General features: G+C 38.1%; 1 protein-coding gene across 1 annotated transcript in view; it reads right to left on the bottom strand.

Moving 5' to 3' along the window:
• Positions 1-2,817: 2,817 nt before the first annotated feature.
• Positions 2,818-24,947, bottom strand: part of VIPR2 (vasoactive intestinal peptide receptor 2) — a 54,051-nt gene continuing 31,921 nt past the window's right edge. The window contains exons 6-13 of the mRNA XM_051812871.1: positions 22,504-22,645; positions 20,370-20,520; positions 19,416-19,476; positions 17,117-17,186; positions 13,017-13,108; positions 10,070-10,199; positions 9,942-9,983; positions 2,818-8,382 (exon numbers count right to left, since the gene is read on the bottom strand). Of these exons, the coding sequence (XP_051668831.1) occupies positions 8,212-8,382; positions 9,942-9,983; positions 10,070-10,199; positions 13,017-13,108; positions 17,117-17,186; positions 19,416-19,476; positions 20,370-20,520; positions 22,504-22,645 (859 nt within the window). The 3' untranslated portion in view covers positions 2,818-8,211. The remainder of the gene's footprint in view (positions 8,383-9,941; positions 9,984-10,069; positions 10,200-13,016; positions 13,109-17,116; positions 17,187-19,415; positions 19,477-20,369; positions 20,521-22,503; positions 22,646-24,947) is intronic.

The following is a 24,947-nucleotide window of genomic DNA, read 5'->3' as shown; positions in this document are numbered from 1 at the left end:
AGGATGTTATGGTCTTTATAGGCAAATGAAAATGATTTTTTAAAGATGTTGCCTATTTGAGGGAAATAACGTTTTTCTTCATGGTTTTATTGTTTAGTAATAAGGTCAAGTTAAGCATTTTTTAAAACAGGACATATGATTTTGGGTTTTATCTGAATAACAGAAGCTATAATCTACAGGAATGATTAAATTGTCCAGTTCATCACCTGGCTACAGCACAATCATCCTCTACAGCACAATTTTGTGTATTACTCAGATTATACTTTAATTTTCAAATTGCTTCTCGTAAATGTAGTTCTGTATAACAGAATATCCCCCAGTAGTCAGGATCCATTATTAATTACACAGTTATAAACTTGCTTACTGATTCCCTCATTATTTGCAGGGTATTTTTTCATATCCTACAGAGACAGGCAGGCAAAGCCCAAGGCATTAATTAGGAGCAGGTAAAGAATGTAAGCAGGAAACCAGGGATAAGCAGTGGCCAAAGGCTATTGCTAAATAAAGCCTTTCTGAACAGAAAATTTCACAGCTTAACAGGATTGTGTTGAGAAGCAGTCTCAGTCACAAAGGCACCAGCTCAGAAATACAGAAGAGCTTCAACATAAAGCACAGCTCTTTGTTCAAATTTCTGTTGTCTTCCAAATCCAATATTCATATTTAATGGAATATCCTGGGGCACCGACTATATTTGGTAGGATGTTACTAGAAAGATATTTATTTGTCCTGTGTGAAAAATCTGTAACTAGTTTGATACAACACATACTTATTTAATGGTTTGATGCAACATATATCTACTTTTTAAATTATTTGATCCAATAGTCAACCTAAATTGCCTGTCACCTAGCTCAAAATATATCCCAGTCTACACTAAGGATATTAAAATTCAATCAATTATAAATAATAGAACTAAATTAACAAAGAGCATTTCATTTTAATCAGTTGGACACATAGGGTCTGATTATTTAGGACTTTGTATTAACTCAATAGCACTGTGCAGCCCAAGGAACTTCCTTTGCACACTGGAATGACCTTTATCCTGTCAGAGTCACCTCAGTAAAACTCTGTCTTTATACAGGACACTGTGACTGTGGGGTAGATGGCTGCTGTTCCTGAGCACAGGCTCTCAGGCCTCTCACTGAGTGCTCTGTTCCTCCTTGTTCTCTGTGTAAATCCCCTTTTAGACTGTCTGTCTGTCACCTAAATGCCAACCTCTGCCTGGGTACCAGCAGAACTAGGAAAAGCACTGTAAACACTACTGGAATTGGGAGATGGATGGGGATTTGGCTTACACACTGCCAAGAGAAAACAAGATATCCTGTAAAAGGAACCTCATTCTACAATCCACACCCAAACTTACACAGGCATACACGTGCACACACACACAGAGTTTGCAATAGCTTTTCTCTTGCTGTCTGCTGTAGTTCTTTGGTTCAGCTCTGTTACAGAGACGAAGGCGAGACAGTCTTTCTGATTTTTTGCACCATCCCAACCTCCAATCTCCTTTACTTTTTCAAACGTCCCAGTTAGAAGCTCCTTGATGCAGTCAGAGGGAAGAGCTTTGTGCTATACTCAAACCTCCTGTGGGCCAATGTTTACGAGTACAGAGCTAAGAGGCTCCTGCAGTCAGTGCTGCCAAGTGTGACCATGCTAAAGTTGTCATAGAAGTGTTTGCTTCTGGAGTGCAGGCTCTCTTACTCTCCCCGTCCACAACACACCGACTTTTGTTTTTATTCTGGGGATAACCCTTTCTCTAGCTGTTATCCAGAACTTCTGTAAGGGACCAATTTTTTGCATTTGACGGGACTCGGAGTAGCCGTGGAAATCTGCAGGCACTGTTGCCAGAACTGATGGGTGCCAGTCCCCTTACCAATGCCCCTACTCATCTGCACTGTGCCTGTCCTGCACATTTAGACTCATCAGCTGTAGAGTAGCTCACCTGCAGACATCAAGGTGACCTGGGGCTGCCCCTTTAGCAATGAGGAACAGAGGACATGCATGTGGGTGAGGACACTGAAGTGCTTTGCAGACATGCTACTGATTGCAGAAGAGTCCACACTGATGCAGCTCATACAAGCACACACATAAGGCGGGAGAGGATGAGATCTCTAGTCCCAAAGGGTCAGAAGAGCCCTCTGTGTGTAGCTTCTGTGATACACAGATACACACAGAAAGGGAAAGAGTCTCTGGTCCACGTGAGATGGCAAAACAGTGCTTCATCCTTTGTCCCTCCTAGATGTTGCTGCCAGGGCAGGCACTGCCCCATGAGGTGCCACCTCCTCCTCCACAAGTACTCACCTCTCTCTGACCCCACCAGCAATGCACCGTCGCCAATATCTTCCCTGTGCCCATTCCCATTACTTTTAGGAGAGAAAAATGTGATATATAGTGTTGCTTCTACAGGAGACATTTCATAGCTTTCCTTTGTTCTAGCTCCATTGTACTGTGCTTTGGACAGATACCTGCACATCTGAGAGGTAATTGAGCAATCAAGTTTTAAGCCAGTCACAGCAAGTAAAAAATAGCTGCTGACCACAGAGGTGTTGACATACACAACACCTGGGTCTGCTCTGTGTGTGTGCCATTCTCATGCCCCTGTAAGCACATATAGGTTGCTGGAAGATATGCAGAGTATCTCTTGGAGGGACTGTTTTTCTTTAACAGTCCCTTTCTTTTTCTTAGAGCTGCTGAATTAAAAAGTGAAATATTAACTTACCCACATTTTTCAGCATGGCCCTGACCCACTGAATCAATAAGAAAACTGCATCTTTATACAGAATATTTTTTTAAACATAAATAACAGAATTTTTGTGCAAAACTTTTAAAATTTTTATTCTCTGATTCCTCTTCAGTCCATTATGGTGTTATTAGCTACTATTATCTCTAATAGCATAAAGATGTAAACACTTATTTGTTCACAGCTTTATATATAACATTTCAGAGAAGGCTGTTAGGTATGTGACATTAAAAACCAAAACCAGAAAAGAAAAAAAAAGCAAAACCAGAAGAAAAGTATAGTGAATTACAGTATGAAATCTATTTACACACATTAATCTATACAACATCATAGTCTGTACATTTTGTAAAAAATAATCACATTCATTTACATAATCTTTACCATACTTGACAGATAAAAAGTATCAACAAAGATGACAAAAGAGAATTCCAAAGTAATACTCATACTAATGTACCATGATAAAAAAACCTGTTGATTATCATAAACTTATTACAGTGCTTTGGGAAATAGAGGGGGTTGGGACATTTCAGTCACTGTTCTAGCTGACAATGGAAATGTTACTGACTTAGATTGAACTACATAACGTTATCACTGGGCAGAACCAGATTCAACACAGAGTGCTTAAACCATATTACAGAATGCTTCTTTTAAATGTTATCCTGATGTGCTCTTACAACACACATGTTAGAACACCTTTGTTTTTTTCATCAGTAGAATAGCACTGCACACTAACTTCTGCTATTTGGTCATGTCAGGGTAGCACTGAGAGTCCATGGCTTATATAGGCACTCACGGCAACATGAAGGTACTTTTTTTAGTAAAAGTATTTCCTGTCTCACTATGCATGGACAGTAACTGCTTGGACAATAACCCTTTTACACATAGCAGATTTCTCTGTAGGTTACTTGCTGGTTCTTCCTTTTTATCAGACATATTTAGTCCTTGCTTTTTCATTAGGGATGTCTGAAAAAAATCTGTGTATAGTGAATTTGGACTTTGCGTCTGATTGCTTAGCTGAACTGGGTAAATTCACAGTCAACAGAAGATGTTTTTTAGAACTTACAAAAATAGGAGGCAAATGATGCAGATGATTCATCTCAGTCATTACCCATAGAGTGTGTGACACGTGCACCTGCCAATGCCTTATTTCATAAATCTGTCCCAGACAGTCTCTGGTTTGCTGAGGGTCTGTGTCTGTTGTTTTCCCTTTCATCAGGTTAAAGGCAAAGGAAAGCTGTCTGGGCTGAATCAAGACATGAAGCAGATGCTTCTGAATGGGGTAGGCTGCCTCCATAGAAAGCTTTTTGTAATGGTATTTGCCAGCATTTAGCTATTGTTGCTACAGTACAGTCCCAATATATGCTTAAACTGGGTAGTTCTTCAGCTGGCTGCCCCCAGCACCCATCACCATGCCCTTCAGGGGCAGTCTGTTGGGCTCTCATGCACTCCAGCACAGAGCACTTCCTTAAATACATGTCAAATTCTTAAAATTTCATGAAAATCAGCACTGCTGGTGGGATCTTCCATTCCCTGAAATTTTGAATTACACTGCACATTTCTCAGAGGAGGGCACTATTACCCAGATAACTGAATGATCTCTTCTGGAGAGATTCATCTTGCCTCACTGTATATGTAGAGTGATTAATTTAATTACTAGCCAGATGCCCTGGGCTCATTTTACAGTGAATACAGAAAAAAAGGTGATCCAGCTTACCCACCTTAAATGCCCAGTTGAACATGGAATGAATAATCTTCAACTAGTGCCTATTTCCCTAAGATGACTATGGAAGGCACTTAAAAGGAATCTTTAACTCAGAGATAGATATCCAGCTTTTAGATAACGAAACCATGGCAGATGAATTTCCCCCACATTTATGGAGTACCTGGCTGAAATATACTCAGCAGAGGAAAATTTAACTCAATGTGTGCTATATATTTAGATTTAATCATGGGTAGTAACTAGAAAGCAAACTGTTGCTGTGCTTCTCAGGCACCAGTAGCAGTTAATGCTGACAGAAATCAGTCGTAATGAGTGGTGCCTCCAAAGAAGGTAAAGTACAATTAACCACAGTACCAGAGAGTGAACTGTATTGTCATTCTTGTTCAGTAACTACAAGGTGTGCTACTGGCTTTTCAATGGGGATAAAAAAAACCAGATTCCCTGCTCTGAAGACTTTACAACTCAGCTTGGACCCTGATGCAACCAAAGGGAGAAAGGCAATAAAGGAATAAAGAAAAGAAGGAAAACTACGTGACAAGGATGTGCAGAAAAGGTTATGCTTGTTTGCAGCCTCTACTTCCTCCCCTCATGCTGCTGGGAATGAGCAAGATCTAGATTTGAGGATGACAGAAGGCCAAATGATGCTTCCTTGCATTGTTCTTTTGACTCTTAAGAGTCACCATAGCAAAAATGTTTAATTCCATACTCCTGTGCAAAATGCAGTGAAAGACAAAGCCGTGAGAAGCTATCTTGTTCTGGGTGTTGTAAAGACGTAAAATACAAGTAAAATCAAGTTCCAGATTTCTCAAACTGTTCTGCACCTTTTACATACATTTCAATAGGATGTGTATCTGTACAAGAAAAGGCAGCTGGAAGTCAAACAGGTGATGAGAGGGTTGATGTTGTAAGTTTGCATAAAATTGTTTGGAAATCAGAAATTTCTGGGGAGTAAAAGCAAGCAAGCACAGTGCCCTCTAGACCTTTACTGCCATGATAATGCTTCCACAAAGCACTATGAAGTTAAACTGTCTCTCAGAAAGCATCCTTTCTGTATTGAGATTATCAATAGAGGGATGAGGTTTTACAAAGTTCTATACTTTTCCCCTATGTGAAAGAAAAATGTAGGCAGCACCTCTTTCCCCTGTGTGACATTCTTTGCACATCCACATAGTCCTTTACAAACTTAGTGATACCATCTCTGTTCTCCCACTGGTGCAACTTGTCTCATATGGTACTACATCCTACATGAAAAGTGGAATCAAGTCCAAATGCATCTGCAAACTGCTAAAGGACACAATGCTGTTTTGTTGCAACTTAAAATGTGTTTTCTTATTAAGACTCTTCTGTTTTATAATCCAGAAATAATTAAAATGCAGATTTTCTCCATGCTCATCTAATTAGAACAAAGATGGGTTTCTCTAGGATACAATGTATTATAAACACGTATAATTGGTGATGCATCATGCAGAACAGACTGATGGAAATGATTGCTTGAAACCCCTGTTTCTGCACCATCACACTGTCTGTGTGTCAATTCATTCATATAACCTCATTTGAGCAAAAAGGTGAGCATGCTTTAATGCTTGTCACATGTGCCTTTCTACCCTTGAAATCTGGGGAAAAAAAGAACATCCTGCACATCACACCTCAGGGAACTGAGTAGTCACAATGCCACTTCAGACAAAGAAGCCTAAAGTGGACAGATGTTTAATTTAGGTATGGAAGCAACTCCTAAAGCTCCAATGGTTCTTAATATATTTGCAAATAAGAATTTGTTATAAGGTTGTTGAGAGATCCAGGAAAATTACTAAATTTTAACAATGGTTTCTGAATCTAAAGCCTTTGGGAATATATTTAGTTTAAATATATATGTAGGGGTGTACCTTTAGACCCCCATGGGACTGCCTTTGTACAGACCATTTCCATCTAGAATCTCATAGCTATTTCACCAATTGACAGCAGAAAACACTCTGAGTGACTGGAGGTGATCAGTAGCTTCTTTAAAGTCAAGTTTGGCAAAGTAGCAATTCATGAAGTGGTTATTGTTTAACCCAAATGATACCTACTGGGTAAAGACTGGTGTCATGGAACATTTACCACACTACCTGTTCTTCAGAACCCATGAGAACCATGAGGCCTTTTCTATCTTTGGTCTGACAAAACTTTGTATCTCTCTGGGGTAATCCCGTGAAAATAAATTGTGTTTGACTGGATAAATAGCTAGATTAAATCAGATTTGTGGGGACACTTTAACAGCTGCTGACAATATTCCCAATACTGGTAATATTTTCAAAAATGTACGTGTATGCCTGCCAAGACATACCCTTGATGCTGTTCTTGCCTTTATCTGACAAGACCTTAAATTCTGCCAGTTCTATACAATCTGTTGTCTGAAATAAAAGGACATTTGCCTTTATGGAGGCACTAATACCAATATGTGTTATTCCCACATGTTATGAATAGTGGACATGGTTAAAAGTAACAAGGGAAGTAAACATCATTTGGATTATTTCTTTTAAAGAGTGCAAATGTTCTGTGTATTTTTGTAAAACTCTATGAGTTCTATCTCTTTTTTAAAGAAATGTGGTTGCATGAGAGTCTTGGCATTGTTAAGAATTCCTTCTTTATGCCTTTTATGGTAATTTTTAGGGATTCTGCCCAATTTTTTTTTTCTAGAATCACTGTTAGGACTAAATTTTAAATCATCTCAGATAGATACAGAATTAAATAAAACTAAAAGAATTTACTTTATTCTTTAAATGGGAGTTGTAACTTCATTGCAATATTCCTTGTTTTAGCTGCCAAGTATGTAGTTCTAGAGACATATTTTAATGAAAATACTATATAAAAATGGTATTTTTAATGGTTAATTGAAATGGTTAATTAATCCAAGGCTGTTATTCCTATGTGAGGCTGCTTGAGCAATAAAACACCTCTGAAGAAAATTGCTTAATGAAAGATTGACAAAAACCTCTCATTTTAAATAGAAGAGGACAACTGGTGATTGGAACATCACTATTGGAAAATGCTGAAGTTTTAATCAAAACTTTTATAGCAGTCTTTTCTGTTGGACTGTAAATGTAGCCCTACTTTCTGCACCTAAACTTAAAACTAGGCACTTTTGAAAGTAACAACAGGATTAGAATCAATTTCTGTAGAAAGTAATCTTTGAAATTTATACAATTAGCCAAGAAGTACTACCTTTTACTCTCTGTATAAATAATGTTCATGATTTCCTGGATTAGCACCCTGAACTCCCACTGTGGTTAATTATAGTCTTAGATTTCTTTACTTTTATTGTATTTTCCATACTCAGAAAAGAATTTCCTTATCCTTAAGGAAATAAATGTTTCCTTAAGTATAAACAAAATATAAGAAATTTTCTTGCTTCCCATCTTAACCCTTACAACATGTGCCAAAGCAGTTGCATTGAGCAGGATACCATGCATCAATCTTGGAGCCACACTGGAGGGTAAAGGGATCATTATGGAAAATGAGCTGCTGAATTCTTATGGCTAGCAAACTGCAAGAGAACACCAGAATTAATATGAACACCATTTAAACAAAACAGAAAGCATCCATGGGGCAGGTTTCTCTGTTATTAACAGAGAAACGGTTGGCACAAACCAATTTCCCGAATACCAACATGTAGAAAAGCAAAGCACTAAACTGTACATATTATAAAATATCACATCAAGCTGCATAATGAATGATATATTCCACAGTTTTTCACGTTTTGAGGGACCTAGCTCATTTATATCATGGTGGTCTCTGTCTGCATAAACGAGTGAGCCCTTGAATTCCGGTGGAGCTGAGAAACACTTTCTGATCCATTTCGAGAAATCGAAGAGTGGAGCCTGTAATCCCTTCCTGCTGTCTGCTTCCAACACAAACTACGCCATTTTCTTTTCAGCTCCCCCTGCACCTGTGTTAAAAAGAAAATGCACACTGTGAGCTGAAAATGTTCTTCATGTGAGGAACCCATGTATTGGCAGTTGAATGGGGACCTCTAGGAGTAGAATCATTGAATGGTTTGGGTTGGAAGGGACCTTAAAGTTCATCTTGTTCCAAACCCCTGCCATGGGCAGGGGAACCTTTCACCAGACCAGATTGCTCCAAGTCCCATCCAAACTGGCCTTGAACACTTCTAGTGATGGGGCATCCCTGTTACAGTGTCTCCACCACCCTCAGGGAAAAGATTTCTTCCTTACATGCAGTCTAAGTCCACTACATTTCAGTTTAAAATTGTTACCCCCTGTAGGTTATTATAAGGCTGGAAGGCTCCTATAAAGTCTCCCCAGAGTCTTCTCTTCTCCAGGCTGAACAATCCCTGCTCCCTCAGCCTGCCTTCATAGGAGAGGTATTCCAGCCTACTGAAGAGTTTTCAGGCCCTCCTCTGGACTCACTCAAGCAGGTCCATGTCTTCTTTGTACTGATGAAAATCACCTCTCCCAACCTGCTGGCCATGCCTCTTTTGATGCAGAATATAATTGGGTTTCTGGGCTGCAAATGCACATTGCCAGCTCATGTCCCAGTTTTCACCCCCCAGTATCCCCAAGCCCAGACTGCTCTCAATCCCTTCATCCCCCAGTCAGCATTGCACTGACCCAGGTGCAGGGCCTTGCACTTATCCCCGTTGAACTTCATGAGGTTCCCATGGGCCCATTCCACATGCCTGTCATGGTCCCTCTGGATGGCATCCCTTCCCTCTGGAGTATAAAACCACTTTTTACAAAGATTACAGAACTGATGCAAAGGCTGTGTCTACACTGTGAGGAGATGCCCCAAGGCCACTTTCAAAATCAGTTTTGTATCACTTGTGCTGCAACATTAGCTTTTGGTATCTAGCTATTAATCACATGTACTTAAAGCATAGAATCAAATGATTAGCCCAAAAATCAGGCATCTCATGAATATGAAAGATTAGAATAGCACTCAGGAGACCTGAATGACAATTCCCTGTGCAGGCAGGTGTCTTCTTCAGACAGATTCCTCCTGTCAGGTACTGCATGGTGGCTGACATCAAAAGGAAATCCTTTCATCTTTCTCAGTTGAGATTAGGAAAGCTGCCACATGCTTAGCACTTCTGAAAAAATCTGCTGCTGTTTTGGGGGTTAGATACTGTCAGGAGATTACCCCTAAATACTTACTAAATGGTGTTTCAAGTCTTGAGTAAATTTCTACACTTGTTGCACTTCACTTGCACAGTCCACACTGCTTCTAACAGAGCCAGATTAGATCATGTTAAATAACAGACAACACCAAGACCTCAGTTTGCAAGGAATTAGATTTTAAATAGCTCTTAAAACTCTTCACCCAAATACACTGATTTCTCCTGTTGCATAGAAACTGTCACATATAGATTCCATAAATAGGAATGCAAACTTCTAAAACAGCTCCATGTATCAGAATGGAATCATAGGGGCATTTATACATTAACTGAAAACAATATTTAACATTCTCAGTAGGAAAGGTGAGACTTACTTCACTGTTCAAAAAACAATACAGGACTGCAACAATCAACCCCTGGAAAGAGAAAATATTTCTTAGTTAGTAGGCAGCACAAACCTAGGGCGATAAAACTTCTTTTGAACAAAAACTGTAAAATTTACCTGAAAAGATCCCAAACACAACTCAAAGATTATTTTATAATTATTGGAACTGCGGTCAGGAAATAGAGCAAACACTGTGTAGTGAACTCCAAATAATGGAATAAGCAACAATGTGGATTTTGCAAGTCTCCTGGGCAAATAAAAGAGAAAAAGCTGAAATTTAATGGTAAGCTCTAGTTTTACTGGGATAAGTTTACATACATCTCGTAAAACTTCAGATTTATAAATAGTAAGAGTAATTTATTACAAATTGTTTTCAGACCTGCTATGAGATTAGTCCCACAGTCACCTCCCAAATTGACATGCCAAATTCCATAATATACTTGATCTTGCTGACCTTGCACTCTTCCAAAAGCTGCTGAAAGGCTGCAGGGCCTCTCTAAACCATAAGTCCCTTTTCCAGACCCGTTCTCTGCTGTGGTTGACTAACAGCCACCTCCCAGCCTGGTTCCGTGGCATGGGTTTTGAGTGCAGGATTTACTGCATTATTCCACAGGACCACGTTCAACAAAGTGTTACTTGTTGATATCAAACCTCTTGAGATATTTTTTACTTGGCGTGAAAAGTTCAGATTTGAAAGGAATGATGCCTTCCTGAAAAGTCATACTGACAGATCCTCATGTATGGAAGGTAATATCTCTCTTTTGAAGTTAATTGCTGTTAATTTTTTTTTAAAATGTGCAGCTTCATGGTAAGTTTGTACATTGCACATACACAGCATGCAAATAATACCTAGGAGATGTAATCCAGAATAATCTCAGCTGTGAGATTTTCATGAGCAACTTCAGATTTATCCCCAAGTACTAAAATTTCATAGATTTACTGCTGGTTTTCAGCATACACCATTAACTAATTTTCAATGTTGTCAATCACATAACAGATTTTAGCAGAAGACACTATGGAAGTTAAGGAAGGAGAACTTTAAATTACTAAGTGGGGCAGCTCTGACAAACTGCCTGTGAAACTACTGAAATGATGAATTGCTAATTATATCTTGTCTGTCACTTACTTCACTCTAATAATATCAGTTTTATATATTATACAGGGCCAGTCATGCACGATTATGGATGTCTGATATCAGATAAAATTCAGGGAGTTACGATGTTGAGTTCTATAATTCATCAATGTCTTGATTAATATAACTTGATTCAACATTGAAAGGCTGCTGTTGTGAATTCACGTATTTTAACAGAAAATTCAAGGTATTTCAAGTAGTTTTATTTTTTCTGTGTCAGTCTTCATAGCCTTCCTTTGTTCATAATGTCCCAGAGGCTGCATCTGAGGCTGCATCTGTTTATGTGTAAATAATCAGTTCTGACAGCAAAGTTTCTCAAGAATAGTAAAACCCTCACATCTAAAGATGCTACCAGTAAGTGGGACAAATAGGATTTCCTCAGCAGAAGAAATTAATTTACAGCTGGGGGAAATGACACTGGCAGCAAATTTCCTGGTTTCCCAAGTTAAATGGAAAACCGATTTTATTTGAATTTAACCTTATCCACTGCAAAAGTAAAGTGAGCAACAAAAAGGATGGAACCATGTACAAGCAGGTTCAGAAGAAGGGAAGAAAAATGGTGACTTGAATGAGTGGTATACATTGTAGATTCATATTTCACTCCATTGTTGTTGTAATGATTTTTGTCTAACTGATGTTTCTTTCTCTATACTGCACTTACATTTTAGTGAAGGAAAGGGACAGAAAAAATAGCCTTATTCTTCTCTGCATTTTAGAAACAGGCAATCAAATGCTAACAGCAAAGAATTCACAGGACTGAATAATAAAGGACAAGGTTGTTATTAGTGAGAACATTTCATATTATAAAATATTGTAGAAAACTGTGGAAAATTATGGAACTGAAAGTCAGTCTAGTCACATTGATTTTTCTGTGGCCCATCAGGTATTCATTTTTTGCATAAAATGTGCCACATTCTTTACAAAAGACATAAGGTTCTACTTCTCTTAGCTTTAAAGTTATTCTTTACTTCAGCACACTATGTTTTATCAGCTTTTAGGACAGGAATTCTGTATTTTTTAAATCAAGAAAAGGTGTTATCCAGGAACACGTTTTCAAAGGCCACTTTCATGGTTTTGAATTTTCAGTGTTCGTGTTGGGTTTTGTCACTGAAGTATCATATTGACACCCTGAAGTCTCAAACTCAATGTCTATATCTGGGCTTTAAAATAAGACCTACTACCACAGACCCTTGATTGTGGATTATAGAGTCCAGCAGATATTATAATAAACAACAATAACTGATACAGCAATATAATAAAAAACAAAATCAATTTTAGCAATGTATTTGAATTGCTGCCAACATTCCCTGATTCTAAAGCTGCGGAAAGACGGGACATTAGCATTTGATGTCCAAACCAAAACACAAAAGAAGAAAGTCTAAACACAAAGGAAGTTGATCTAAATCAGACACAACTGTTTTCCTATAGAAAATAAAGCTGGTATTTTAAATCAAACCTCATACTTAGCTTCTAACTTCCTGGGAACAATGTAACTTCTTTTCAGCTCTTAAAATATATGTAAATATTACAAAAAAGTATTTTAGAAATGAAAAATTTTAAAAAAAAATTTAAGGAGGTTCAAGCAAAATGTTTCAAACTTGGAACTTTTGTTATGTCAAAATGAAATATTTATACATGAAAAGAAAGATAATACTCTCCATATATTTTATATCAGCCTATTCATTCATGGATTAAACTCAAAATCAAGCTTGTTGGTCTTTATGAAAGTGACTATTTTTTATTGAATTTATTGTTCAACAAAAATTATATTCTATATTTCAAAATAGTGATAACCTTTCTTAAACCATATCTAAAAGTAGTTCTGAATTAAATGTAATTATGGTATCACAGCAATTGTTAGAATATTTCAGCAGATGAAACCTCATAGAGATCATTTGGGTTCTGTTTATGATATCTAAAAATATGACTCACTTGTACTGTGATTGGTCATTTCCTCCAACATCTGGAGATCTTAACTTCTGCAGTAAGATTCTTATAATACTAATGAAAAGTATAAAATTCACCTGCAAAGAAAACAAATATAATGGCTACTTCTGACTTCTCCACTCAATACGCAGCACAAAAAAACGTTTATCAAGTCAGACAAGTCAACTAAGCAGTAAGTTGTGGAACTCCCACCAGAACACATCAAGCTCTGCATTGCCAAAACTATTGTCTGTTTTGGGCAGCACTAGGTTTGTCATGTGAGAGCACCTCTGCATGCCCACCAGTTCTGGTCTGGCTGGCAAAAGTCTCTGAAAGCCCCAGTTGTCAGAAATACCCTCCTTCCAAAAGCGTAGATGAAGACAAGTTTCCTAGCAGGATGGGACACTGAATATGATTTGCTGCAGTCAAGCACTGTCCTACATTGTCACGTGGATTCACAACCGGAACCCCAGAGAGAGTTTGGAACCTCTCTTGCTCCTCAGCTTGACTTTCAGTATTTTCTGTCTGAATTAGGGGAAGAGAAGATTGTTACACAGCTGATCTATCTACTCCAATCAAGCACAAAAAGGGCCTCTCACAAGTATCTGTCTTAGATATTGATGCAGACATTATGACTGAAGGAATGACAGAACAGTCAGGGTTGGAAGGGAACTCTGGAGATCATGTAGTCCAACCCTCAACTGAATCCTTGCAGTCCAATTCTCATGATAGCCCTCTAAGGCAGAACAGTAACATTATTTTATTTCATATTTTATTGAATATTTTATTTCAAAAAACCCACAAACATTAGGACCAGATAATGATCAGTCTAGAAAATCGAAGTACAAAACTCAGTAGATCCTAAGTGTCATTGCCATTATTTCTTCAGCCTGGGCTTTTGGTATCTTGTGATCATCAGCCCTTCTGGTGCTGGGTTGTTTGGTGCAGTCAAGAAAACCTCACTCTAATATAGCATTTCCATACTAAAGTGAGGGAACACTTGGATTCACACCTTCACAGCAACAAAGTGCACCGAAAACCACCAGTACAGCTGTGTAAACAGCTGCATCAAATGTACACATCTTAGGATAAATTAATCTAGAGAAAAATTTCTATCACTGTGAAAATGAAAATTTTATTATTTTAAACTAAATCCATCCCAAAGCCCAAAACCTAGAGATGGGATATGCAAGCAGACAGTGCCTGTCCCACTGTTATAAATCTCTATCTCGATGTATCAGTGAAACTCTTCTTTTTCCACTCCTAACAATTTGGCTGTAAGCTTTTCAAGCTCAATGAATTTCTGTGCCTTCTCTGGCACAACCTGTACAATTTAGGATGTTAATAAATAAACCATAATCAAAACAATATTTGTCCCTCTGTACTTAAAATTTTGTTTGAAATGACAGGTGAAGGGAAGTGACAGGAACTGACAGGGGTGAAAATTATATCTAGGGTTTTTTTTAAAGAAGAATAAGAAAGAAATATTAGAAAATACAGGCTTTTGCTGAACTTAACATATGTTTTTCAGGCACATGATTACTTAGAAGGTTTCTTTGATGCAAGACTCCCATAAAGGTAACAGACAGAAGCCTGTTATTGCAGATTGTATCTGCAGACTTAATGCATCAGTGTACACACCAAGGTATATATACTTTGTCATATGCACAGGAGCCAATATAAGTGGACAAGGAGAGAGCTTTCATTTTATTATACACTCGTTAGCCACAAAATAAGAGAAGAAAAAAAAATCTTTATTCTGTATTTACAAGGGGAATGACAGAATAATTTATTGTTCTTCACAAGTATCCCTATTTTCTAGTGTAACAGAATAAACTGTCATCCCCTTGGTTTCTGAGGCATCACATCAACTGCAGAACTACTCTCAGGTGACTCACATTCTTGACTGACATTTATATATTACGTTCAAGTCTTTTTTTCAAACACATACTTTGTTATCTGTAAGCACAATTTTGTATTAATGAAAAACTTACATTCTTGTTTGGAGACTGTAACAGTCCTTGGTACTACTGAGCTTGCAAATCCAGCTAACTGAAACTGGATATCAAGATCTAAAGGGGGCAACTTTCACTGCCTTAGTCCAGTGGATCGAATTAATTTCTCTAGGATTTCATTGAATTCATTATTTTTTAAAATCCTTTGAAGCATGTGTATGATTTAGAATAGTATTTTTCAACAATATATAAAACAAATAATGCCCAGGAATTTTACTTTTAGTGTTGCAACTTTTCAGTCCCATAAAATCATCTGAGCATAATGCCTTTAAATAACATAGAATATGGATACTGTTCAATGAAGATCTAAGAACAGGAACATGAGAAAATAACGTGAATGTAGAAAAACTACAAGACAGACAAATGATGGCTCTTTAGTGGAGTAACAGCAAGATGCTGCTCATACTCTGTTCTACTTCTGACAATAAGTTTTTGAGTTCAAACAAATTGTCTGAGCATGTATCATTTAAACTGGCTTCTTCTTGCTTCTTTCTTTATATTTAATCCCTTACACTACCTGCAATGTGAGATAATAAGAAAAACATTTCTTAGTTACTTTGATGGGACAGAAGTACTGTTTCCACATGAACGTCACTCCTTCCCAAACGAGAGCAGTTTATGGAAATGGAACTATGGAGAAGGAAGCTGTGGCAGCATTTGCTGAATGGAGAATATGGGTAAGAGCACATTAATTTGAAATAGTCACCCCCAGCTAATAACTCTGAAGTGGGTACAGCATGAAGCATGAAAGTCTGCCAAACCATTCTGAAGCCAAAACTGTCACGAGGAGATATCAGGGAAGGTTTCTGATACACTGAATTAACTGGAGCCATTGCCACTTTGCAAAATGGTACCAGAACTCACTCTCACAATACTGTTGGATAGATCAGACTTTATCTGACTGACCAGTACTCCATTCTCTTAATTCCTGGCTCATTCCCCAGACTTTGCTAAGATCCATCTTCAATTCAGGCCTGCCAACGTGCCCCAGCGTAACTTCCAGGTCTAGGACTCCTTTGGAAAACATTGCTTTTTGGCACACAAAGTCTCATTTCTTTACCAGATAGTTCTTTAAAATGAGCATCCAGAGAACAGACTTTCATCTTTCTGTAAACACCAGGTGGTTTGTTTTGCTTTTATCTTTCAGCATATTTTCTTCACTCTGGATCATTCCCGATTCTCCGGCTCCTTTGTGGTACAGGTATTCTCTTCATGCTGTAGAACATCCATTTCTTCATAACATAAAATACCTCTTCTGTGAATCCTTACCTTATGTTATTTCACACATATGCCTACTATGCTTTCTTTTTAAACTGCAGAATCCACTCTGATGAAGATGAGAGGAAGTTCTCTCAAAAGGATTTTTAGCAGGCACAGGTTGAAAGACAAGCCCAAGAGTAATATGAACTTCTGAAATCTTGTGTAATCTAATAAAGTCCCAGTTTTACTGCCTACAATTTTAAAAATGAGGCAAGTGTACCTAAAAATATATCAATTTGCATTCTGACTGTTTTCAGAAATGGACATGTATTCATTTATGCCCAAAGTTAATTACACAATCATTAAACTGAATAGGAATATTATTATACTACCCCAGTAATTCTAATGAGCTCCACACAGGAAAAGTCCTGTGAAATATTCTCAAATGGTATTATTTTGCAAATACTTCAATATATATATATATCAGTAGGTTACCAATTAAAGAAAGATATACACAGTCATAGTTTTTTATGACTACAATAATATCAGATTCTCAATTGCAAGTCTATCCATTTACACACAAAATCAAATCTGCAATTCATTGAAAAGTATAATTAGATTTTTGCTTCCTCCAGGCTCATAAACAGGAGAAACGTTAAAGAAAGAACAACATACAAATAAAAGCAACTGCTCATTTAATAGAATGCAGATAAATTTTAAAGGCAACAAATTTTAATGGCCTTGGCATCTGTTTAACATTTCTCCTACAGCACAATTTCTTTTCATTAAAACAGAATTCTTGCCTATCTGTAACTAGCAGTAAAGAATAATGGCTATATGCACTGCAGAATGCTGAACAGATCTATAATTCATGCTTCAAAGTTTACTTACTATAATAGAAATTAAAATTGGTATTCGTATAACCCACCAGGGACCACCATGCTCATTTGTATCCCAGCAACTACAAAAAAAAAAAAGAGTGAAAAAGATGTTGACATTAATATCATCTGGCAAGCAAGACCTATGAAGAAAATGATTTTTTATATGCAAGTCAAAGCACACTAAAATAATGCCTGTTCTAGCCTAGAATTTGGCATTCAATAACTTCCTGCTTTTAAGTTTGTTTCTTGTTTTATTATGAATACTCCATTCCTCCGCTTGAAACACTGCAACCAGGTGTGGAGTCCTCAGCCCAAGAACGATGTGGACCTGTTAGAAGCGGTCCAGAGGAGGCCATGAAGATGTTTAGAGGGTTGCAGTACCTCTCCTACAAAAGCAGGCTGAGAGAGCTGGGGACTGTTAGGCCCAGAGAGATCTTGTGTGTTTTCAGAACTTAAAGGGGGCTTATGAAAGACAGGGAGAGTAATTTTGACCAGATATGTAGTGATAGGATAAGGGAGAATGGTTTCAAACTAAAAGAGGAGAGATTTAGACGTTAGGAAGAAATCTTTTACTCACAGAATTGCAGAGTTGTTCAGGTTGGAAAAGACCTCCAAGATCATCAAGTCCAACCTTTGACGGATCATCATGTTGTCAACTAGACAATGGCACTAAGTGCCACATCCAGTCATTTCTTGAACACCTCCAGGGATGGTGACTCTACCAGCTCCCTGGGCAGTTCATTCCAACGCTTGACAACCCTTTCCATGACGAAATTCTTCCTCATGTCTAATCTGAACCTCCCCTGATGCAGCTTGAGACTATGTTCTCTTGTCCTGTTGCTTGTTACCTGGGAGGGGAGACTGATTCCCAACTGGCTACAAACTCCTTCCAGGGAGTTGTAGAGAGTGATAAGGTCTCTCCTGAGCCTCCTTTCCTCCAGACTGAACACCCCCAGCTCCCTCAAACACTCCTCATAGGACTTACTCTCTAGAACCTTCACCAGCTTCATTACCCTGCTCTGGACAAACTCTGTCACCTCAATGTCTTTCTTGAAGCGATGGGCCCAGAACTGGACACAATACTCAAGGTGCATTACTCTGAGCTATCAAGGCACTGGAACAGGTTGCTCAGAGAAACTGTGGATGCCCCATCCCTGGAAGTGTTAAGGTCAGACTGGATGTAACCTGGTCTAGTGGGCCCATGGCAGGAGGAGTTGAAACTAGAGGATCTTGAAGGCCCCTTCCAACCCAAACCATTCTATGGTTCTATGAAATCAGTTAAAACATCAGGCACTCTAAGCTGTGCCATTAGACATTGTGGGGACATTGGCCTTTGAGGACACCAAGCTCAGTTTCACTTTGTGTAAGGACACTTTCCCAATATGCATTTAACAGTGGCTTCTGGGTAGCAGGAAGATCTAAAGAAAGTGACAGATACAACTGAAATGACATAATTTCTTGTGGGATATTTAGGTTACAGACGGCTAGAACTGCTTTAGGAAAATGTGAAACTGAACCTGAAGCTTCGTCTGAAAAACTGTATATTTAATTTTCACTGTGGGTTCAGCACTTTTGATCCAAATGGTCACAGTGCTCTGAAAGGTTAGTCATATTAGAGATTTATTACCCTTCAGAGTTCCTCTGTAATCACAATGACAAAGGAAAAAGAAGTTTGCCTTTGGTTTACATGTTAGAGGTCTTGCAAAGAGAGGCTTAAAATTACGTAGGACATGATTTTTCAGTTTAATTACAGAATCAGTTGCAAAATATTAGTTAGTCTGGCAAGACATGACTGTGAAAACTGTTTGTCTCATCAGCTAGGATTGCTCTCCAATTCCCTGGAGCCAGCATGAGCATCCAGTCTGATCTTCCTACAAAATTCTTATCTCAGTTCCCCTTTTCATGCCGGGAGCCAGGCCTAGCTCTGGTCAGCTATACTTTTACCTGATTGTGTGGATCTTACGTAAGTTTACATCACATCACTTCACTTCCCACGTCCCCACTGCCATTTTAAATATTATTGCTTTGATTTCCTAAGCATATAGCTTTAAATGTGGGTGTCAAGGGGTAACATTAGTCATAACCTATCTCTGCCCTCTCTGCCCTTTGAGTTTTTCAAATAAACAGCAAACATAAACCCATGCTGAAGAGTTCCAAACACCTGTCCCTTTATTGTCATCTGAAATATCAGTTCTGTGCTCGTCCCCTTCAGAAGAGTAAACCACCTTTGTGTGAATACCACGTATCCAAGGCAAGGATTGTACTGGCACAGATGGAGGCTTTGAGATTTTTCTCCCACACACACTTACCCAGTGTCCTCTAAAATGATCCGTGTCACTGTCCATGTAATAATGAATATGGTAGGAATTCCTGAAAAATGCCAAAGAGCACGATCACAAAAATATAAGTTCACAAAAAAAAAGTTCAGCCTGCTAGTAATCAATTATTCCCCAGACACAGAGCACATATAAACAGTTCATTGAATGGAGGGAGAGGCACATCTGATGAGCTACATGATGTCAGCAACGTATTACAAACAAAGGCTGCAGGGAAGTGGATTTATTTCTTACAAAAATGCAACCATAATGACTAATATGCAAACCCCATGCTTTTCTTAGGTTTCTTGCAATCTTTCAGAGTGACTTACAGGGTGACAGATACAAGTTATGCATTACCAATGCACTTCCAAGGACTGCAATATAAAATCGAAGTATAAATCATTTCATAAGGAACCTTGTCCACACACTGGTTTATTCCCATTTCCCAGCAACACCTAAATGTTTTATAACCACCTATTACTGGAAGCTTTAAAGTGCTCCATATAAATATCATTGCACTTTCTTTTAGGGAAAGTATTTAAAACCAGATGAACAATATCTTTGAGCTTTCCAAAAAGGCAAATAGTGTAATGTAGCTCACAGCTTTGCAGCTAAATTTTATTTTTCCTCCTAAACGAGGACAGCTGAACCATGTGTTTTCTGGTGGCAGTCCTTGCACCATCCTATATCCTGAACATGGTGCAGATTGGTACAGGTCAGAGCTGTGCCAGGGAGAAAGCCAGTAGTTATGCTCCAGCAGTTTTGTGCCTGCTCTCTCCCGTGGTACAGCAGCTGTAACCTGTGCTGGAGCTGAACTGAGGAACCTGGGAGTCTGAGGAGTCACCCAGGAGAAAAAGCAGGACTACCTTGGTATGAAATATTGACCCTGACTGATACATAAATACAGCAAAAAAACCCATTATTGGATGATATTTAAATTCTTACCCCATCCTATCAGCAGGTAGATTGTGAAGTGTCTGTTGGGGGAGAATATTAGCACAAGAAGGATGTGGAGGTAAAGTCCTTCAACTAAGAGCCAGTAAAAGTTTGCCATAACACCATACTGAAAAAATACCAAAATTGCCTTGCAGCCCACCTGAAACATGAGAATAGGGATCAAATTTGTTGCAGGAAAGATGCTGTATTATTCTGTTATTAATATAGCCTATAGATCTTAGCTCTTTGTGTAATATTAGTAACCCAGGTCCAGTAGAAATTTTTTTCTTCAGTTAATCAAATTGGGACATAGTAAATGTTACTATATATATAGAAAGAAAATTAATTATTAAATAAATATTTAGAAGACTCTCATTGCAAATTCACTCAGAAATGTTGAAAACTTCATATAATAAATATTGAAAAATATGTTGGTTATAAATAAATGCATATATTTGCAACAGTTTGTAAATGAATGGCTATTAGATTAAATGATCATCTATTTGGAGGCTAATAAATATATTCTAATCCCAGCTGGCTTCTCAACACAGTAAAAATTAACAAAGAAACTGCTTTATGAATTTTTCAAGGCTAAATGGGAAATTGAGTGAAAAATATAACTTTACGCGATGAAAAAGTTGACTGGACTTTTAAAAATTATGTTTTCCCTTTAGAAAATGCTTTAGTGTTTCTTAATTAACAAAACATGTAGGCTTGTATCATAAAATGATACTTATAATCTGTGTGTTGCTTTTCAGAATTAATTTTCAGATGTCTGTGCTGCTGATGTTCCCCGGTGCTGGCTGCTGCTACTTTGGCACTTCCCAGCAGGAATCTGGGATGTGAGAATTGAATATGAAAATATTTCTGCTGAGAATGTGCTGAGAAATGTGATGATATGGTAAAAGTAGCAGATTAAACAAACTGGACCAAATAAAATCCCTCGTTTCTCCCGGCTTTTCTCACTCCTCCCTTTTAAATACCCTACACACCTCCACTTTTTCTGTTAAAATTCCAAGTACACCTGATACCTAAGCAGATAAACTTACCCATTCAGTGACTGATTCCTCTCTCTAAATATTGATATCTATTAAGACATGAGATGCAGTCCCCAGCTGCTAAGTCAGAAGGGCAATAGACGACATTAGAGATATTTCTTCATACCCAGCAGCCCCCTGTGGTGTCTCAGACATCTCAGTGCATCCCAAGTAACATACATGCCTATATTTATTCCTGTGAACATGCCTACACAAACAACTAAGTAGCAGCCCAAAGGCTTGAATTCATCTCACCTATAATCTTTCAAGGACCTAAGAACTTCTGATTACCCCTGGCAGTCTATCCAAGAGCAACTTTGCCTGCTTGGGGTCTACTAACTCAGTTCCTATTTTTCTCCATTAGAAATATCCCAGAATATGAATTTCTACATACAGCTTGACATGCTGTATGTATGTCTTGTTAAGCACTTCACATTTTGGGACAATGGCTTCATCAGGACAAAAATATCTTCTTACATATTTCTCTCACAAGCTTAAATTGTAATATATTAAAATCAGAAGGTATTCTTGACTGAAACAACAGGGACAGAGAATGGAGAATATCATATAGTGGTCAGTTTTTTAACAGCAAGACTTGAGATTTTTTTAATCCCTGTGCATGAAAATGCAGTACACATATCAGCTTGCTAAGAATGCAGATGACAACACTTCTGTCATAGCCTGAAAGTACAGAGGAGTTAATGAAGACACCTCCTGCAAATATTTAATTTCCTGAGTTATTTCTCTCCCTCCATTGACACCTGTCCAATTCCTGCACCCTTGATAAAGCTGCTGGAACACTTCCAGACCAGCTGCCTTTAATCACTCCCAGCTGATGGTAATCCTGTTTGTCTTCAACTCTCCCAGCTGATTACTGCAGTGGCCATATTTATTCTGCACTGTAGATGGTTATGATTTGTCTTGGCAGATGACATGGACATGCAAACATTAACGTCTCCTACTTGTACTGCAACCTTCTTTCTCTGTCTCCTTCTAACAGAATTGCCTACACTGACACCTTGGTATTCCTAAATATTGAAAAGGATCAGGGAGGAAAATTTAGTGACAATCCAATATTGCACCAGGTAGCAAATGAGGTTTCTTACCCATGAGGTTTGATCCTCTGGACAGTGAGCTGTGTTGGAGCTGGAATAGAGAATATCATCCTTGACTAAAACAGAGATTGCTCTTAGAATGAAAGAGAGGAACAGGTTCAGATGGATGTAGTTCCGAGTACAATGAAGTTTTCTAAGAAGAGATTTAAAAACAGGTGTTTTAGATTATGATGCAGAAATTGTTGAACAGACTTCTATTACTCTGAAAACATTTCTTAGTACTATGAACCCTGAGTAAGAGCCTACCCTTTTCTTCTCTGTCATTTAACCAGTGCTGCCTTGCTGGTTTTTTTCTCTCTTACTCCTTCTGTCTATAGTATCACAGACTACAAGATCCAGTGGTATTTCTCCCACGTTTTAACATAAGCTGGCAATTAATGGATTATTATACCCTTCTGTGTGTGCACTCATTCCAATATTTTTCTTGAAAATAAAAGTTTTATTATCTTGGATATATTTCATACATGCTCTCACATGTTTTTTTCTGGTTTTGTTCTTTTATTTAACTCCTGCATTTTGCTATGTAATGGTTTTTCATCCTAGGATGGGAGTGTATGCAGGAGCAATTAAAAACTTATTCAAAACATTTGATCTCCTATCCTCTCTATTCAATGAGATTTAAAGCTTCTCTTCTTTGGCCCATCGGTCATGTGAGAGCCTGACAAACAAATAAAAGATTAAATACCAAGTAAGTGAATGAGTGCTCAGGGGAAGCAGGCTATAAGTTGAGGGCTTTTCACTTAAAATACATTCCCTTCAAGACCTTCCAATTTAAAAGATCCTTTTTATAGCAAACCCCCAGAAAGCAAACTGCTAAGAGGTTTTTGTGGTCAAAACCAGCACCTTGATCTGCACCTGGAAACAGGCCAGAAGCCAAGGCATTTCAGCAAGCAGTGAACAAATGAAGATGCAGCAGGATGTTCTGGCAGTGTGCACTGGCAACTTCCCAGTAGTCTCCCAGTTTTGATTTTTACCAAACCTATATAACCTATTCTGAAACTACTAAAGCAACGATAGTTACAGTGAGTGTAGGGAAATAAAAAACAGATCCACCTTTCTAGCCCCCACTTTGGCAAAAGACAACCAGGCTGAATAATACCAGACTGAACTTGAAGCATTGTCAAAAATCCAGTGATTGCTGTGGCCATGCACGTCCTTTCCTGAAATAGGTCCTGAGAAAAACTGAAATACCACTATTATGTCAGATTGCATCATATATTCCTATGGAATTCAGAGATACATGAAAACTGCAAATGTGAGGAAACCATTTTTCTTGAGTAACTAAGGTAGATGATTAGTTATTCATCCCATTCAGCAGCTGAAATAATAGATACTGGATATATACAAGCTTGTCAAACCAATATTTTGGAGGTAGTGGACAAAAAGTAATATTATTTGGGATGTGTATGATGCTCCAGAATAACATAGAAATTCTGTTCTGTAACTGAAAAAAAAGCTACCATGCTTATTAATTTGATATGATTCCCTCACAATACAAAACTACTGTGTGAGGAACATTTACAGACACTAGATGCACATGACAGCACATCTTATAGAAATGATGGAGATTCATATTTTTCTCCTTAAGAAATACATCTCAGAGAACCTGACTTTTTTTTAAGGTTTTGTTATACAGGACTGACCCCAAAGGAAGTATAGTAAGATCTATAATGTCAGTGTTATGTAGAAATATGGTGTTCTACAATTTATTTTCACTCTCACCTGGAACAAACCAACCTTCTTGAAACTTCTGGTGATGGGCAACGTTCAGGTGTCTATAATTCTCTGTATTAAATGCATTGTTAGGTTTTAGAAATTTTGAAAATGCATGATCTGCCTGTGTCATTTGCTGGTAGAATATAACCATGAGTGACTCAATCTTTTTCAGAGGTATTCCAAATATAATTATGGGTTACCTATCTGCTCTGAATAGTCTATGACTATTTAAATATTGAAAAAATCTGATGTCAGACTGAAATGCTTACAGAACTCGACATAGGAATAGTCCACCAGAGGAACGAGGCTCTGGCAAACAACATGCTGTACTCTACACATTATGTGTTGTTTGCAGTGAGGTGGGGCTCAGTCTCTTATGCCATGACTCAAGAGAAAAGATGAGAGGAATGGCTTTAAGCTGCAACAGGGGAGATTCAGATTAGAAATTTGAACTTTTCACAATAAATTGCCCAGGGTGGAGTCTGTCTCTGGAAGTGTTCAGGAGGAGCCTGGATGTGGCACATGTGGACACAGTTTAGGGATGATTGATAAGGTTGCTAGGTTGACAGCTGGACTAGATGATCTTGAAGGTGATTCTGTGATTTACAACTCCACTTGGACAAATTAATGATTACCTTTGATTACAGTAACCCTGGACACTACTCAGAAGCTTCTGCAAAATACTGCTACCCACTTGTCCAGTGTTGTGACCGGCATCC

Source organism: Manacus candei, unplaced genomic scaffold, assembly GCF_025592945.1.
Source record: "Manacus candei isolate 608988 ecotype Guabito, Panama unplaced genomic scaffold, ASM2559294v1 h1tg000089l, whole genome shotgun sequence".
NCBI lineage: Eukaryota > Metazoa > Chordata > Aves > Passeriformes > Pipridae > Manacus > Manacus candei.
The sequence above is the reverse complement of the archived record's forward strand: the minus strand, read 5'-3'. Positions and strand labels throughout refer to the sequence as shown.